The sequence below is a fragment of the Meleagris gallopavo genome, chromosome 7 (assembly GCF_000146605.3).
Source record: "Meleagris gallopavo isolate NT-WF06-2002-E0010 breed Aviagen turkey brand Nicholas breeding stock chromosome 7, Turkey_5.1, whole genome shotgun sequence".
In the NCBI taxonomy this organism is placed as follows: domain Eukaryota; kingdom Metazoa; phylum Chordata; class Aves; order Galliformes; family Phasianidae; genus Meleagris; species Meleagris gallopavo.
This window is the reverse complement of record NC_015017.2, coordinates 11,854,496-11,871,172: the sequence shown is the minus strand read 5'-3', so window position 1 is coordinate 11,871,172 and position 16,677 is coordinate 11,854,496. Positions and strand designations below refer to the sequence as shown.

Here is a 16,677-nt window from a genome sequence, read left to right as displayed (position 1 = left end):
TCTGCCGAGCAGGCAGCGGGCAGACTGCAGACTGCGGAGCCCCGGCAGGGAGCGGGCCGGCCTGCGGGGCGGGCGGTGGGAGGAGGTTCTCTCTCCCGGCGAGGTGGCTTTAGTCGCAGCATAGATCGGAGTAAGAGGTGGCACCCGGCGTGCCACTTACATGTGCGAGAGACCCAATAAAATCCTCTGCAGGTCCGTTCCCAGCCGCTACTTTTACGTGTTTTTCCATGGCAATATTACTTAAGAGCCTGAAAGTCTGTTGCGTATCAGTTCCACTTGACTTACGTAAATGTTTTTATGTTCTTTTTCCAGGCCGGTTTCCAATGGTAGGATTTCCTCAGATCCCTGATCTTGAGCGGGTGTTTCACATCCATGTGTGAGACGCTGACAAAAATGAATAATAGGATGGGTTACCTGCTGAAGGCGGTCAGGTACTTGTGTAGGTGCAGCCCTGGGCCCAGACCGTCAGCTCCTACAAGCGGGCGCATTGTACGGAGCAGCAGGCACAGGGATCATCTAGAGAATGTGAACTACAGGAAATTATTTCTAAATACTTTTCCCTCTCTACGTGGATCGCCTGTTCAATTTCTGTCTCAAAAGGCAGATGTTTTCGGCACAGGTGATGAAGTACAGCAGGAAAAGAATAGTGAGGCTGCGCTGAGCGAGCAGGCTCCGCAAAGCTCCTTGGAAATGGACAAGTTGGATGCGCAGAGCTTCAGAGCGAAGGCAGTCCAGGATCAGAATGAACAGTTCTTTAACAGACTCCATAAGTGCGCCTGTCCTAGCGATGTACTGGACTTGGCCTCAGAGTCCGCTGTCTCCATCAAGCAGTTCACTAACTGTTTAACTACCATGTGGAAACTCTTGAGAAACATGTCAGAAGACCAGCGGCGCTACGAGAAGCGGCTCATCTTTGAGCACCCGGCCTTTGTCAGGCTTTGTCAGCAGCTGCTGCAGCACTCCAGGAGGATGACACGGGGCGACCTGGTGTTCAGTCTGCACACTGTAGTGAACCTCGGTGTTCCTCAGAACACTCTCTTAGTCCAGACTTTGTTGAGGGTGTGCCAAGTAAGTATCAAAATCCCTCGTGGAAGTTTGGGCCAAAATACCAGCGTTGATTTTTTGAGGCTGTACAGCATCAGAGAGGTTTGGGTTACGTCTCTGGTTTAGTCTGATGTATGGAGGAAACAGGGCTCCCTTAGTTAATCAGTATGCACATCTAGTTTCTTTCATTTTTTAAACCACTGCCTGATTTCACACATGTAACTGAGAGAAGTCTGAAAAATCGCTACCCTTTTCAAATGAAGTTGGAGGCTGTGGAGGTAAGTGGAGACTTAAGCTTATGAACTGACTTCTAATGGGAAGACAGGATGACAGGTACAAACTAAGAGGTTTTCTTTTCAGAAATTTTTACTGGTCTGAGGTAATCTAGCATTGTGAAAACTCTTAAACAGGAGAAGCTCAATCAACTGGATAACCGCTGTATGTCAGTTTTGGCAACTACGTTAGCCAGGATGGATGAAGACAAGAATGTGAGCGCTCTTCAAGCTGGATTACAGTGAGAAAAATACCTTACATATTTAAATATTTAAATATTGTTTGAATATATGTGTCTTAAAAATCATGGAGGGGATATCTGTGCATAAAATACATATTTTACCTGTAAGAAAGAGGTAATGAATCTAGCTTAAATTTTAAAGTATTTTGATTTTTCGTGATGAGAAATACTGTTCAACAGCCAGGCCCTATTTCTTTTTAATTTAGTAAGGAAAAATTAAGATGGAAACAAGTTTTGATTTTGTTTATCTGTGAATGCAGCAAAGCATTCAGGCGAGTGCTTTATCAGAATTACTTCTTTGACTTTAATGATTTTCTCTAGGCCAATGAGGTTTGTATGGGTATCCAATCTGTGACTCACATGAGATTCTTTTTACTGAGTCTAGCACAGAACTTGCAGTAGTTTAGTTCTTTTGGTCCTGAGTCAGGCCCTGCTCTGAAGAGGTGGATGTGTTAGTGACACACAAAAAGCAGGTTTTCCTGTAAGCTCAGGTACACAGTTCTTGTAGGTAGAAAGCAGGAGATCCACCTATAGGCTATTCTTCCGTCCGTTTGAGGGAACAGCATCTGCAGCAATGAATTTCAGAGCAATAACACTGCCTTAGACAGTTACACTTTGTGCTTTGGTAGTTGTGTAGATATATTTAAGAGTGATTCAGAGACAACAGTTACAGCACTTCCATATGAGCCAGAAAAGGCAGGGCAGGGAAAATGGAACACCTTCATCGTGCACTTATGTGCTATGATATCTCCTTCTGTCTCTGCAGCTCACAGAACAGCTTGCTCATTTTTTTGCACAAGATTGTTGTCATTGTCCATTTCCAAGTTTCCTGGATGTTATAAAACATATTGTTTTCTACAGAAGTGTTAATTCCTCAATGCTTAACAGCATTCACATTTGCAGTCACCTGTAGTAGCAAGGAAGGTGTTTCTGATATTCAGAGTTTGTGAGGAACAGCACTTAGGTATCAGGAAGCATTAAAAAAAACATATCACTGTACCGATGTAATGATTTCCAACTGAGCCTCAGCTACATCATGTAAAATTGTGCTGGCCTTGCAAATAAGTGATGTAAGATGAGGAAGGAATTACTGCTTTAACTTGGGAATATATTAATGAAAGAAAATGGGGGTATCTACCTGTTTTTGCTGAATTGAGGAAACTATCTCAAGGCCTTGCATTTCTTTCTTCCTCAGATTACTAGTAGAGCAGCGACTCCCAAGCATCAGAGATATCTCCATACTGCAAAACTTGATGAAATGTATGGGAAAGGATGCTCCAATCTTTCTGAAAAAGAAATTAGAGGTAAACTTGTCTGGAGGTTCATTTTTACTTCCACAAAGCCTGTGCTTTTGCTTTGTTTTGTAAATTGTATATGGTTCTTTCCAGGTGCACAAAGAAATTACACAAAGGTTTTGGTGTATGAATCACGGTCCAGCTATATCTGTAAAAAGATCTTAAGTTTGAAGCTGGAAGAATTACTCCATGAAAGGGGACAGAAAGCAAAGGAAATTGCACAAAAGGAGTTGAGACAGTAAAATAGTTGTTCCCTTGCCTCTGGTTTGGCCACATAGTATTTCACAGAAGGATGTGTAGGCTGTTCCCTGATTCCCTTTACTAACCTGTAGCTGGAAGACTGACATAAAACTGTATAATTTCTATTGTAGGTGCATTTTGTATTTACCTGTTGATATGCATGCAGTATGAATATTGTTTTTTGTAATATCCAGTAAAGCTAGACCCATTTTTGCTGTCACTTCTATTAGTCTAATTGCTACTTCTATAAATGAAGTCTATTCTGTGGTATTAGAGCTGCTCTTCTGTGCCTCAGTGCACATTTGAGGCTGGATGTTTGTATTAAAAATATTCTACTCAGTATGGGGTTGGATCATGTTCAAGGCTTACAGCTCTCAAACCCATCCAAACTAGTAATTGCAGTAATTTAAATGTGAACTATGTTAATTACTCTTAAAAACTCTTTTTTTTTTTTAAGAGTTAGCATAATGTATATATTCACAGAATTAGGAAATAAGTTTTACTGAGAATTCTCTTAAAAAATCCATGTCAAAGCAAATTGCTGTGAACTTGCTAAGTGACAGAGATCTGCTCTAATTGTGTTTTGAGAAATTGAAAGAACTTACTTTATGCTTTTGCTCTCTGTTGTTCCTTTTTCTTTCTTGTAAGTCTGAATAGGTTAAGAAATTTGGGAAAGTTTTGGTGAAAAGTTTTTCATAATAAAACAGTGGTAGTGTATGTGGAGAATGAAGAATTTAATGAATTCTAATTCACTTTAGATGGCAGTTTTGAGAGAGATAGACCACATGACTTACCCAAATGCTCACCGTGTGTTTTTGGGTCTTGTTGCAATGAAGTATTGTTCCATTCCAATCCTGAATGCCTGCAGTAAAAAGATCCAAGGTAAAAAAAAAAAAAAGATTGCTATTAAATTTCCCTTCCTTATGCCAAGTTCTTCCTCGTTATTTTTTCACATCCCTTTCTTGATTTCCTTTAAAACTCAGGGAACATTTTTGTTTTACAGGATAAGACAGTAATGCAGAGTGATTTCATGAGTGACAAGACAGAAAATTACTTATTACAAATAGTTCTTGTAGTCTCTACCCTTTTTAACATTGCCTTAATTATGTTGTTTTTTTCTTCGATTTTCTTCTGTATGCATTATTTTGGAAAAAGAAGTGAAGGATAGCAATAAAAGGTAGATTTCAGATAAGTTTTTAAAACAATTCTGAATGGGAAATAAATATTAAAAGATTGGTGGTCTAGTGCAATTTGTTGATAGACTAAATGGAATACAGTTCTTCCCTGGTTAGCTGGATTTCATTCTTGAACACTAATTAATAACCCCATGCTGCAGCTTAAAAAATCTAAATGAAAGTTAATACTCTCACCTCTCTTCATACCTTTATAATGCATTTCCTATGTATGCAGAGTCTATGTATTTATTCACACTTAAAATACATACGAATGTATATCTCAAAAACTGTTAAGATAGCAAAACAATATTCTTAACATTTAGGAAACAAAAATATTTGGGTTGCTTACACAGTCTTTATTTGTTCTGTGGATTAGGATGCAGTCTTTAACTACAACGTACTGCCTTCTAGCATAGGACTCTACCACACACAGACACAGGCTATGTGGCATTCAGAGTCAGCAGCTACTCAGTACATTTTTCTGCATATTCTCAGGACTTGCTGCATATTGTGCAAATTGCACTCTAGGCACAGTGATTTATTTCTCGGTAGAAACTTCTCGCTTTCAGAGCTGGAGATAGAATAGGAAGAGGAAAGAGAGGCATCCTTTGGGGCCCATGAGGTAAGGGAACTCCCTAGCAGGTTTTACAGGTTCTACTCAGTTGCTGGGGCTTTCAAGAAAGTAGTGCCCTCTCCCATATCTAGGGACCTGACTGTAATTGTACTATGTATTTCATAAATTGAGTTAATTTTTGCAGAAGTGAAGAAATGACCCAGTGGTGATACTCATTTTCTAATTAAACAGCAGACAGAGATTCAGGTCAAAGTGTCTTGTAATACAAGATTCCTTTGGCCTGCTTTATTTAAGAATACCTAGCATTACAAATCACTCCATATGATGCACAGCTTTCGTTGTCTTCAAGTGTAGTTGTCAGTACTCAGCACTTCAAGAAATGAGGTGTTTCATGCTAAGCCTAGAAAACCACTGACCACAACTCAGAGGATGTGAATTCAGTTATTTTCCTGCTGTTGTCTTGAGTCCTCTGGCAGAGGAAGCAATGAAGTCTACAGTTGATGATTGTACTATTGTAGCTGTGCTCTTTTCTCCTGCAGTCTTTTATGACATGCATGTCACTCATTGCAGCATACAGCGTAGGAGTTCAGAGAGAGCATTGCTTTTTAGTACTTCATCTTTTTCAACTCAGGCTTTCATTGATTTGTATCATTTGTTCTTTTTTCTTTTATTGTTTACAGTAGAATATTCACGATGCTCCGTTTTGGCAATTAATTCTTATTCTGAAAGCTTGTTGCAGTCTACAGTACCGTAATATAAAACTCTTTTCAACAGTAGCAGACTATGTTAATTCTGTTGTCAGCCTTTTGGACAAAAGACAGGTGAGTTTGAGACCAAGTCCTTTACAGTAGTAGCAGTAAAATAAGCAACGTATGGTTCATTCTGTTTTACTTTTTTTCATGTGTATCTTTGGTCTCTGGAAAATATATTTTTAGGAAAGTCACTTTGAAATTCATGCAGTTAATTTTCATAAATGCATTTCTCTTTGTTGACTTGCAGATTAAATTAAGAAATAAAAAGGATGTTAGGGTTTTAAAAGTTTGTTTTCATTAAAAACATTTCTTATTGAAAACAAAGGATAAGATCCACTTCACTGACTTTCTTGACCTTATAAAAATGTCTTTTGTTTTAGATTATCCTTTTTCTTTCTGCCTTTGAGTCACTTGGCTTTCAGCCCAGTGAACTGATGGGTGTTCTTGCTGAAAAAGTTACAGAAGACTCCGAATTCCTGGACTTGAAAAGCCTTTTGATTGTTCTTCGAGTGTATTCACGACTCAACTATATTCCCAGAGGCCAACATCATTTGTAGGTTTTCGTTTTAGAATGTCTGATGTTACATAGCTGTCATAGAGTAATATAAGGAAATGTATGAGATGGCAAGTGGTATTTGATTTCAATTGTGAAAAAGTCCATAATCTAGATTTATTAATCTGTAAGGTAAATTTGCTGTGCTTTTAGTATTTTTTTGTTCTACATAGGAATTGTTTTCTGTAGCTGAAAATAGATACTTTCTTGGAACTAGACTGATGAAGCTACGAAGTCTCTTGATAGGTAGCTGTACCATCAAAGATTCTAAAGAATGTTCTTAAAGAACGTAGGATTATACAAGATAATAATTATTTCTATGTTGTATTTTTGAAATTGTTTGAAAACTACTAAAATTTTATGTAGCCTTATTTGTGTATTCAGCTACTTTCCTTCTGCTTTTGGAAAAGGTTTTATGAGACTCTTCATAGCTGCTTGAATAAGTACCTTCCCCAGATTTCCAACGCAGAACTGCTGAAGGCAGTGTATTCACTTTGCATCTTAGGATATCTTCCTCATCGTGCACTCGATCAGCTGCTGAAAAAGGACAACTTTGAAGAACTTGTGTCAGGTCAGGCCTTGATTTGTCATATTCTTTAAAAGCATAGTGCATCTTCATACATAATTTGTTGTAATTGTACTAAAGTTCATAGCTTGGAAAAGTCAAACTCCATTAGCATCGAACACGATATTTGCAAGAAAAAGCTGACACAGTAACTGTGACCTAAGTGACACCATGTTCTCTAATTAAATACTAAGGCGTCAAGTTTGTTGTCTTGGGCTCCATGATGGCTACAGTTTAATAATTTGCACACAAATGAATGTGAGATTGGTGAAAATGGTAGATGTGTCTTCAGAGGTAAGGGTTCTATATTCAACAGAGTTCAGGCATCTTTAAAAATATGGGAGGTCTTAATATTTGTAAACCAGCTTTAGTACCTGGAATCTGAAGTTTCTGAATAGACTGTAAAAGATAATAAAATGAAAAATTTTGTGAGTTGATACGCTGGCTGTAAAATTTTTGTATTCATTTTCAGGTGATCTTTACAAGGAAAAAAGGGAAACAATGCTTCACTGTGTGAGAACATGTATGGAACTTGATAGCCCTTCCTTCGTGAAGCCTGCATTTGTGCCAACTGAAAGCTTCTCTTCATTAGTATCTGTTAATCTCAGAAAGGCTCGGGAGGCACTGCTAGAACTTCTGGGAGATGAGAACATGTTTCGGCAAAATGTTCAGCTGCCATATGAGTATCATATTGGTACGAAGCCAAATTACTGTCATGTATGCTGTTACTTTTTAATGTAGATTTATAATCCCTAAAATAATAAGGTGGTAACAAATTTGCATGGGTTACAGGTGAGTAAAAGGTAAAGTTTTGAAGACAGTCATTTAAAAAATGGTTTCTTTGATTGGTCAGTCTTATTTTCTAGGATACTTCTGTTAATGTCAGTTTACTAAAACATTATGATTGCTTTTATTTACAAAACAGATTTGGACTTTTTTGCTGAGCATCAGCAAGCAGATTTTATCTGCATATAATTCCAAAATGTCCAACTGTTTCAGGTAGTTGACATCTTAGTATTAAAGCTAAATTAAAAACAAAAACCACCTTTTGTTCTCTGACTTGTTTCTTCTCTTAAGCTCTGGCAGAGTTCAGCTTTCATTTATGAAATGGAATATGATCTTTGAAGGGTGATCATTTTGTAACATTTGGTTTCTTTTACATTTTCATTTATATTTACTAGCAAACCCAGATTAGCACGTTTTTTTGTGATATCTGTAGATTAAGTATTTCTAACTAGAAATCAGACTACAGGACAATCTGAGTACGTTTGACAGACTCAGATCAAACTGGTTTCCTTAAGATTTCATTTTCATAAACTTATGTCTGCAATTGCAAAAAAAACCTACCTTTTTTTCCTGGAGGTGTGCAAGCTGTAACTTTTCAGATTGGTGCAGGGAGGGAAAAGCAACCAATAACTTCCAAATGAGCTACATAGGTTGTTAATTGTAAACTCTTGCAGTGTTTAACATTTTGTTGTTTTGTTTTCAGATTTTGAAATCTGGATGGATTCAGACAGAAAGAAAGTGCTCCCAGTAACTGCAGCAGACAGTCATGCTGAAATAAGTGTTCAAAGGTGCCTTTTTTAACTGGATTTTTTTCTAGCAGGCTAGTTTTGCTTATATTTGTTCTATCTAGTTACTATTTCTGCTGATTTGCGGAAGCAAAGTAGACGGTTTCTTATTTATGCTCACAGAAACATACAGAAATTGCCACACGTTGAGAAAAACAACTCATTCAGCTCACTACCTTCTTCTGACAGAGGCTAATTATATTTCGGAGAACAAGACAGGAAATTTCACAGGAAGGAATGTTTCAACCTCTTATAGTAGATACAGATTTTGAAGTATGATTAAAATGGGGGAAAAAAAAAACACCGTTATGGTGTAAAATTCCAAGTGTTTGTGTCCAATTAAAAATTCAGTTATTGTTCTAAGTCTCCAAAATTTGCACCCCAGTGATACATTTTAGCAATGAATTCCGCTGCTGAAATACTATTTGAAAACAAAGCATAGTCTTCTGTGAGAAAAATGACTTCTCGCTAACTGAAGTGGGACATCCATTATTTCAGTAAGGCTCAACTAGAATTGGGTGACTTACCTTTGTGTTCTGGATCACTGTACAGCAATGTATTTTGTGTAATTTGCTTTAGCTAGCGAATTAAACAAAAACTGATTTCCGAAGCATTCATTTTCTTACATTTCTAAGTGGATTTAATGGCAAGAAGCAAGAAGTAACATTCTGAGTGTTAGCAAATGATCAAAACAGGTGCACAAGCTGTCAAAATGTGGAATTTTAAGCAAGCTATTTCCTTCTCATTATGGGGGAAGTAGAGATTTAAGGACTTAATTCTACTCTTGGAGTTTGGGTAAATGGGCAAAAATTAAAAAAAAAAATTGAAATTAAGTCTGGAGAAAGAAAAGGGATAATGAAATGTGTGTAGTCTTAATACTTAGCCTATCAGAAAGATACCTATGTATTCTGCACTATTGAATCACTGTCTTATACTCTTCTTGGTTGTAGACTGGCTTTTCTCTTTGTTCCTCCGTCTGCTTTTTGTTTGGGTACAACACACCCCCAAGGGAATCTTGCAATGAAGAAGCGGCACCTAAGTAAACTGGGCTATCATGTGATTCTGGTAAGAAGAGTCCTTCTGTTTTCTCTTGTTTAGGTCATGTTATCAGCGCAGTAATGAGAATGTTTGTTTGGCAGAGCAAGCTCTAAAGGGAATTATGAGCTTTCATCGGAGTGATAACATAGAAGGTGGCTGTGTCATAACAGAGGAACTCTGAAAGACAAACTACAACTTAGTATTGGCAGTGAAATAAATATTAGCTCAGAAATAAAAAACCAAACCAAAACAAAACAAAAAAAAAACAACCAAGCACCTCAATTGTTTGTATCTAAAAATCCATGTGATTTTGGATTATTTCTGCTTTTTTTTTTTAATTGCTGTTTGTTGTTTTGTTTTAACAGAATTAATTCTTCAAATTAACTTCTCAGAACACAGCAAATCCCTCTGGCCTTGCCATCAGTGGAGGCTTTGGGCTTTGTTTATGGAACAGAGTAGTTTACTAAAAATAATGTATCCTTTTGTATTTCCTTGTTCCAGGTCCTGAACAAGAAGTTTCAAGAATTGACAAATGAAAGTGCAATTGAGTTTTTGAAAGAAAAAATCTATTCTGAAAACATTTCCCCTCTTTCTGAAGTGAATTTGTATGATAATAATTAAAGTAAACCAACGATTTTAGGTCTCTGTCTTTTTCTGTTTAAATAACAGACTGATTTTAATAGAAGATACAAGCAGTTTTTGCATAACTGCCTACCCTGTAGTAGGGGGGTGTTTCTTTAAGGAAGAGGCAATAAATTTCTTTAGTGAAACAACTACTTGATTAATCTGAAAAGTATCCTGCTATCTATCCCTGCTGAAATGCCATAATTTTATAGGCACTTCCCCTCCCCCATGCCCCAAGAGTCAAACTCTCCCCTCATGAGCTAGGTCAGAGTTTTGAACTCATCAGAATTTTGAAGCACAGTTGGAACCTGGCCTACAAGCAAGCACTAGAGGAATTTTTTCCAACATCCTGTCCCCATGGTCTTCTCCTTATGAAGAGCTCTAGCAAATAACTCAGCCTAAGGGATGTATTTAAAAAATCCAAAATTATGTGAAAAGTTCCTAAAGAAATCAACTTCACCCAGTTTGCAGAAGTTTGGGACAAAAATGGTTCAATTAGTTGCATGTTTATTCTTTTGAACTTTTTTGCTCCACAGCTCCTGTAATACATTTTGAGGCTTCTAGCCTCAGAACATGTTTGTCACATCCTTATAACCTGACTCCCTCTTCCCAACAGTCTCCACAGCTTTTTAAAGAGGTTTTGCAACACTCCAGTTTGGTCTTTGTATGTTGTGATGCACCTTCACTGGTCTGTTGTATATTAAAAGAGAATAGCACGATGGAATTTATTATGTTGGCAGAAGCCTACACATTCAAAATAACTTCAGACCTTTGAACTGATGAAGCAGAGATAATCGGTACATCTTTTCTCTCCTTGATAACATTTACAGATAAAATACCTTTATTGTGCTGAAGTTCCTGGAGTACAGAACAAGAACATTGGAAAGTCTGAACATACTTGCATTTGTAAACAGCAGGTTGTTTTTTTTCTGTAGTACAATCAGATCTTCAGTCAATTTTTTTCAGTCAAATAATCATTAAGGGAAACAGCAATACTTTCTGCAGTGACTGCACGTTACCCAAAGGGGGAGTTCTTGCTTCACTTGATAATCTACAAGAACTATGTTCTTTGTCTTTCTGCACACGTGGATAAAATATTACAGTGATGAGATGAAGTGAAAAGGAAGAATGCTTAAATTCACCGTGCAACTTTAGACAGAACATACAGATAAGAGTATGGTGCACACTTACGAAGGAAACTAACTTAAATGTCAGTCTGGCATAAAAAGCTCAGACAGCTACCCAATGTTTCAGTCCCTGAAATGCAGCAAGAGCTGAAAAACAAAACTTATGCAATTGTAATGGTTAACAACTACACCAGAGTTAATCTTCTAGACTTGGTGTAAAGTTCATTGTGCTATTTTTGTATTTGCTGCTTGAAGAAAGTATTGTTTAAACAAATTCATCTGTAAATCAGGTGGAGGACCATTCTGATGTTCTGTGCTGGCTAACTGACCCCAGTGCCTTGGCCAAAACTGGAGGACATGAAAAATACTCGTCTGTGCTGGGATATTGAGTGGTGCTAAGAGCTGTGTTTGAGATAGCATTTGGTGCTGTTCAAAGGGGAAGCCTTGCAAGCCAGGCTACTACGTTGTCAGCTGTGGCTCTCATCTGGACAGGGGAACTGCTCCCTCCACTTCAGGTTTTAAAGTCAGGTTCTCAATACCAGGATCATCGCTCCATCTGTAGAGGGACAAAACAGGAGGCAGGAAAGTGTACTGTTATCTTGGATGCCAGCAGCCTGGACAAAAGCTGCCAAGCCAATGGCATAGCCTTTTATGCTGAATTAGCTGATCATCTTTACTTTTGTATTTCTAAACATGTTACAGGTAGATGGATACTTATATAAGCAGTATGGAAGCATAGCGGTCTACCATAATGATCACCTTGCTTATTAAAATATCTTGCTTTATGCTACTGTAGTGCTTTTTATTGTCACCTACAATGATTCAAAGTTCCAACCAATATGTAGCTGCTGCTTGAGATTTAAGAGCTGAGATTTAAGGCTTTCTTGAATCTTCTGCTTAAGAGCTATTCTGCTGCAATGTCTTAAATATACCCAGATTTCTTAGATGTCCAATTTATACAGTAAAGAAGATGTGGTTTGTGCAATCAAATACACTTAAAACATTCTCCTCTCTCCCCTGAATCGTGCTTATTAAAGTCAGTGGGAAAAGATTAACTTTGCTTTAGGTTTTGTTACTGCATGGACTGTTCAGTGTGAAAGTAGTAAAGTCCCTTCTTTTTAGCCTAAACAGATGTATTTAGCTGACCTACCAGTGAAGCTAAGGGATGTGAGCTGCTTCCCTCCCTTTTTTTTCCTTACCATTTTCACAGCTTGCCTGCAGACTTGGGGAGGCGTGTATTTCTAACCTTTATTCACACTTGGAACATTTTCTAAGTGCAGTAGCTGGAAAATTTCTTCTGAACCTGGAAGCTTGAATATGGCTTTACTTTATACATGTGAGTGTATCTTATTAACAGATGGAACCCAGATACTTGCTGTAGTGTTTAATTCACTAAAGATATTTCAGGGGTATATCCAATCTGTAGCAAGTTCTCGATCCCATGTGAAGTGAAGTAGATTATTTACTAGGTAAACTAAACTGTTCATAGATGGGAAGATCCTCAGTGAATTAAAGGCTATTTAAAGAAGATAAAGCAATTATGAGACTTAAAGTAATTATGTAGCTATGAGTTAAAGACAGTAGAGTCTAGAGCTGCATGGAGTAACAATTTGACCAGACTCATATAGAAAGGCAGTGTGTTTTATTCCTGGCCTGCAAGGCAGTCTGAAAAGCAGACCAGACCCACACAAATGTTTCCTTCAGTCTGAGCTTTGAAATACCAAACTTGAGTATCTATACTGCTAATCTCAAAGAAAAAGATACTGCCTGTTATGATTCCTGCTCTTTTTTTAATATGTTCTATTAGACATTTTTTTAATTCATAAATGTTACTTTATTACAAAATAATAAAATGCAATTATAAAGCTGGCTTTTCTGTTTGTTTGTTGTTTTTTTTTTTTCTCCTAAGAATAAGCACTGATTCTTCAGCCCTTCAGTTCTGCAGGTCATTTGAAAAATATTCAAACACAAAGGGTAACAAGCTCCAATCACCAGCATGTATCATATAATCAATAAGAAAACATTATGAGAAGAGTTTACAGATATGTCAGCCAGCAAACTTCTCTGGCCCAAGGATGATATTAACCATGTGGGGATGAGTGAAGTCTCTAAAATGAGAGTAAGAAACAGGAGGACAGAAGATGTGTGCTACAAGGGTCAAGAAGGCTCTGGTGCAAACAGAAAATAAACTAGTAGCATCTGAGCAAAAATTAAACTGAGTTTGTCAAGTTACACAGAATGAGAACAGTGAAGGTCTGGAAAAAACACAGGCAGCTGAATTTGCAGACGTTAATGGCCTGTATTTCTCTACTGCCTGGATTTGCTTTTGTCTGAAAACACATTTGATCCCTTCCTCCAGTCTTCTTAGGTAGTATGAAAACTCAACAGCTCATTCTTGAATAGCATCACAGAACTCTCTTCAAAACATCTGCCTTGCTCTCAAATTGGTTCAAAAGCAACTAGGAAAGAGGGACTGGCAGTACATTGCAATAGTTCCATTTTTGTTAAAGAAATCAGAAACTAAATAAATTTAATTTTGGAATTAAGGAATGGAAGTCTGTTTCTTAGATATTGCAACTGCTTCTGCATATGCAAGATGTTGAATAATACTCTGTATGGAGAAGATAAAAGACATAAAAGACATAGCTCTTAACAATTTCTAAAAAGAAAATTGTAATATCCAGAGTTGATACTAAGCCTTCCCTCTCGTGCTGGTTTTGTGCACATGTGGTTGTTGACCACTGCAAGAGGAATGATTTTATACTGCCATTTATATGTGCTGAATTATTCCTTTTCCACACAAATCTCAGAGCACATAACCTGGCATGAGAGAGGTATCAGTTTCACTTCCTTCTTGCTGGCATTGAAGTATCTGAATTCAAGAATTGCAGGTGTACTGCAATCAAAAAAGGTAGAATATTTACTCCTAGGCCAAATGTACTGTAATTAGTTTTCCCAGAACAAAAGCAGAGCCAGTAAAAATTAGAAATGTAATATGATGGTTATCTGCTGTTCTCTATAGGCATACTTTTAAGAATAGATTTTACCAAAAACAAGATGTCATTCCAGTACTTTGCTAGTAACCACGGATGTTTTAGTTGTTCTGCATTGTTCTTTTATGTGATGTAAACATGGCAGATGGCTACTTTTAAGATCTGCCCTTCTAGAATTAGCAGGTTTTGTTCTTTCTTTCCTTATTTCTGAATTCTCACAGAATCTCTGGAGTTGAAACTCTGGAGTTTCCAGGAGTCTCCAGGAGTCCAACTCCTGGATCCGCACAAAAAGCCCAAATTCTACGTCTGAGAGCACTGCCCAAATGCTCCTTGAACTCCAGCAGCTCAGAGCTGTACCCCACCGCCTGTTCAATGCCCACCACTCTCCCGTAAATAACCTTTTCCTAACACCCACCTGACCTTCCCCTGACACAGCTCCATGCCATTTCCTCAGGTCCTGTTGCTGTCACCAGAGCAGAGATCACTTCCTGCCCCCCATGCAGAATCCAGCATTTACTCTTGTTAAACTTCACATGGTTGGTGATTGCCCAGCCTCCTGTTTTGCCAAGATCTCTCTGCAAGGTCTCTCTGCCCTCAGGACAGCTGACAACTCCTCACAATTTAGTATTGTCTGCAGACTTACTTAACATACCTTCAAGTCCCATATCCAAATCACTGATAAAAACATCGAAGAGAACTCGCTATAAAATGGATTCCACTGGTGACTGGCTGCCAGCCTGATGTAACCATGTTTCCTGTAACCCTTGGTAGCTCAGGGTGAAAGTATGAACATGGAAGTGACTGTAAATAACGGCCCAGGAACAATAAGGATAAAGCTGTCTCTGAGTTTGCAGCAAAAGCATTCGTGTCCATAGACGTTCAGCACGCTTCCCATTTCATCCAGTTTCCTCTCTCTGAAATTGTTCTCACGCTATACTCCAGTAACATTGTTGCCATGGCACCCATCAAAACCCAGATATGCTCTTGCTTTAATGTAGCAAGATGCAAATTTTGATAACAGGAGAATTTCTTTCCAATTTTCCCTGCTACAGGTAAAGGATTCTATCTTTGCCTCCAGCTAGAGGCAATTTCCTAAAAACTCTTTGTCATTTCTGAATATGTTCCATGGCTTACTCTTATCAGTTCAATCCACAAAGGGGTTTTTTGCTAAATTTTCTGTGTTTGCCTGTTTGATTTTCATGGTACAGATTTCTCTACATATGTCATCTGCACTCAACCACCCTTTTAAAAGGTGAGGAAGTGTGTGGGGTAGGAGGGAGTGGCACATCATCTGGTTTAAGTTAAATTTAATGCACTACAGCAATATAAGCCTGTTGAGGATCTGGCTGTGCATCTTCAAAAGAAAAACTTGAACTGTTATGATACACAGTTTTCTTCTGCAACAAAAAGAAGGTCGTGAACCTAACTCTGACTGTATGAAGCATAATGTAAACGGTGATAATTGTCATTGAAGTCTTGATTTGTACTGATACAGTTTGTTGTTGAACTGATTACATATTTGTATGTACAGACTAGCTCAGAACAGCTAGGCAGGGAAAAGTACCCAAGCACAGAGCCCACATTTGTAATCATGCCAGTCATGTCTTAAATGACTATTTAATCTTTTCTTGATACACGTATGAAATATCAGCACTTGGTTTCTCCCTCACCCTTTGTGCTGGCTTGGTAGTTATGCATCAGCTTTAGCATTACGATAGACTATTCCTCTACAAGGAAATTCTCTGGAAAGTACAAAAGCAACCAAAGCCCCTCGTACACTGTGGTGTATGAGGTAAGAAGGAGGTAAAGATTGCTAACGCCGTTGTCTCTGTTGCCTTAGAACACGCTCTGTTTCACATGAGTGATTTGTTCAAGGGACACACTGTTTGGTAAAGAAATCTACAGTCTGGGTCACTGCTGTATAGATGTTTGGAAGATTACGGAGATCTGAAAAGTTAAGCTGGCAAAAAATATGCATGTATATGTGTGTTTGGAGGTTTGATATGTATACATCCACGGTGAATAAAGAACAAAATGCTGAATGCTTCTCCGATGTCAGCAAGACTTCCTTTCAGGAGAAGTACTGACTCTACTGAGAATGAAGTACTAAGCTGCATGAAGGTTGGCTAGACTTCTGATCATGCAGAATAAAATAATATTCCAAACATTTCTTTGCTGCCGCTGGGTTTGATATTCATTTGTTTAACTTAAGAACTCCGCACTTGAAGAGAGAAAAAAGAGCAGAACAACATTAAAAGGTATCCAAAATCACTCTGCCTGAACAGAGCATAAAATCATCTGACACCAAGGTATAGATAGATACAGCAACCTGGGTTCAGCTCCCTGCTTGCCCCCACTTATCTGTCTGCTCATGGGCAAGTCGCTTATGCGGCATCCAGGCATTTGCACCTGTGCGCATTAACACAAAGGAATACTCTGTTTGACATCAGAGATGCACAGTCCAGCCCAGTGTCTGTATTCCCCACCTGCATAATGGGAATGTCCCCATACTGAGTTGTTTAGATTTGACTGCTCTCCCGAGCAGAGCTGGCTGATGTTTTTAAATCTGGTTCTTTTACAAACAGTAGAGACAGTTCAGCTATGACTGTAGA

The 16,677-nt window shown here is 38.1% G+C and overlaps 1 protein-coding gene across 1 annotated transcript; it reads left to right on the top strand.

The window, feature by feature from the left end:
* Window positions 1-37: 37 nt before the first annotated feature.
* On the top strand, window positions 38-9,960 carry FASTKD2 (FAST kinase domains 2). Its single transcript, XM_019617030.2, has 12 exons — window positions 38-192; window positions 313-1,068; window positions 1,455-1,558; window positions 2,754-2,862; window positions 3,852-3,975; window positions 5,524-5,663; window positions 5,975-6,147; window positions 6,558-6,718; window positions 7,185-7,406; window positions 8,202-8,286; window positions 9,234-9,348; window positions 9,823-9,960. The coding sequence occupies exons 2-12, from the start codon at window positions 373-375 to the stop codon at window positions 9,940-9,942; spliced, it is 2,049 nt and encodes a 682-aa protein (XP_019472575.1). The 5' UTR covers window positions 38-192; window positions 313-372; the 3' UTR covers window positions 9,943-9,960.
* The last annotated feature ends 6,717 nt before the right edge of the window (window positions 9,961-16,677 follow it).

Bases quoted from the DNA above. Each gene is read 5' to 3' on its own strand.
- FASTKD2 (XM_019617030.2), top strand. From the start codon at position 373: ATGTGTGAGACGCTGACAAAAATGAATAATAGGATGGGTTACCTGCTG. The intron at 1,069-1,454 runs GTAAGTATCAAA...ACTCTTAAACAG, and splicing joins CTTTGTTGAGGGTGTGCCAA to GAGAAGCTCAATCAACTGGA. The intron at 8,287-9,233 runs GTGCCTTTTTTA...TCTTGGTTGTAG, and splicing joins GCTGAAATAAGTGTTCAAAG to ACTGGCTTTTCTCTTTGTTC.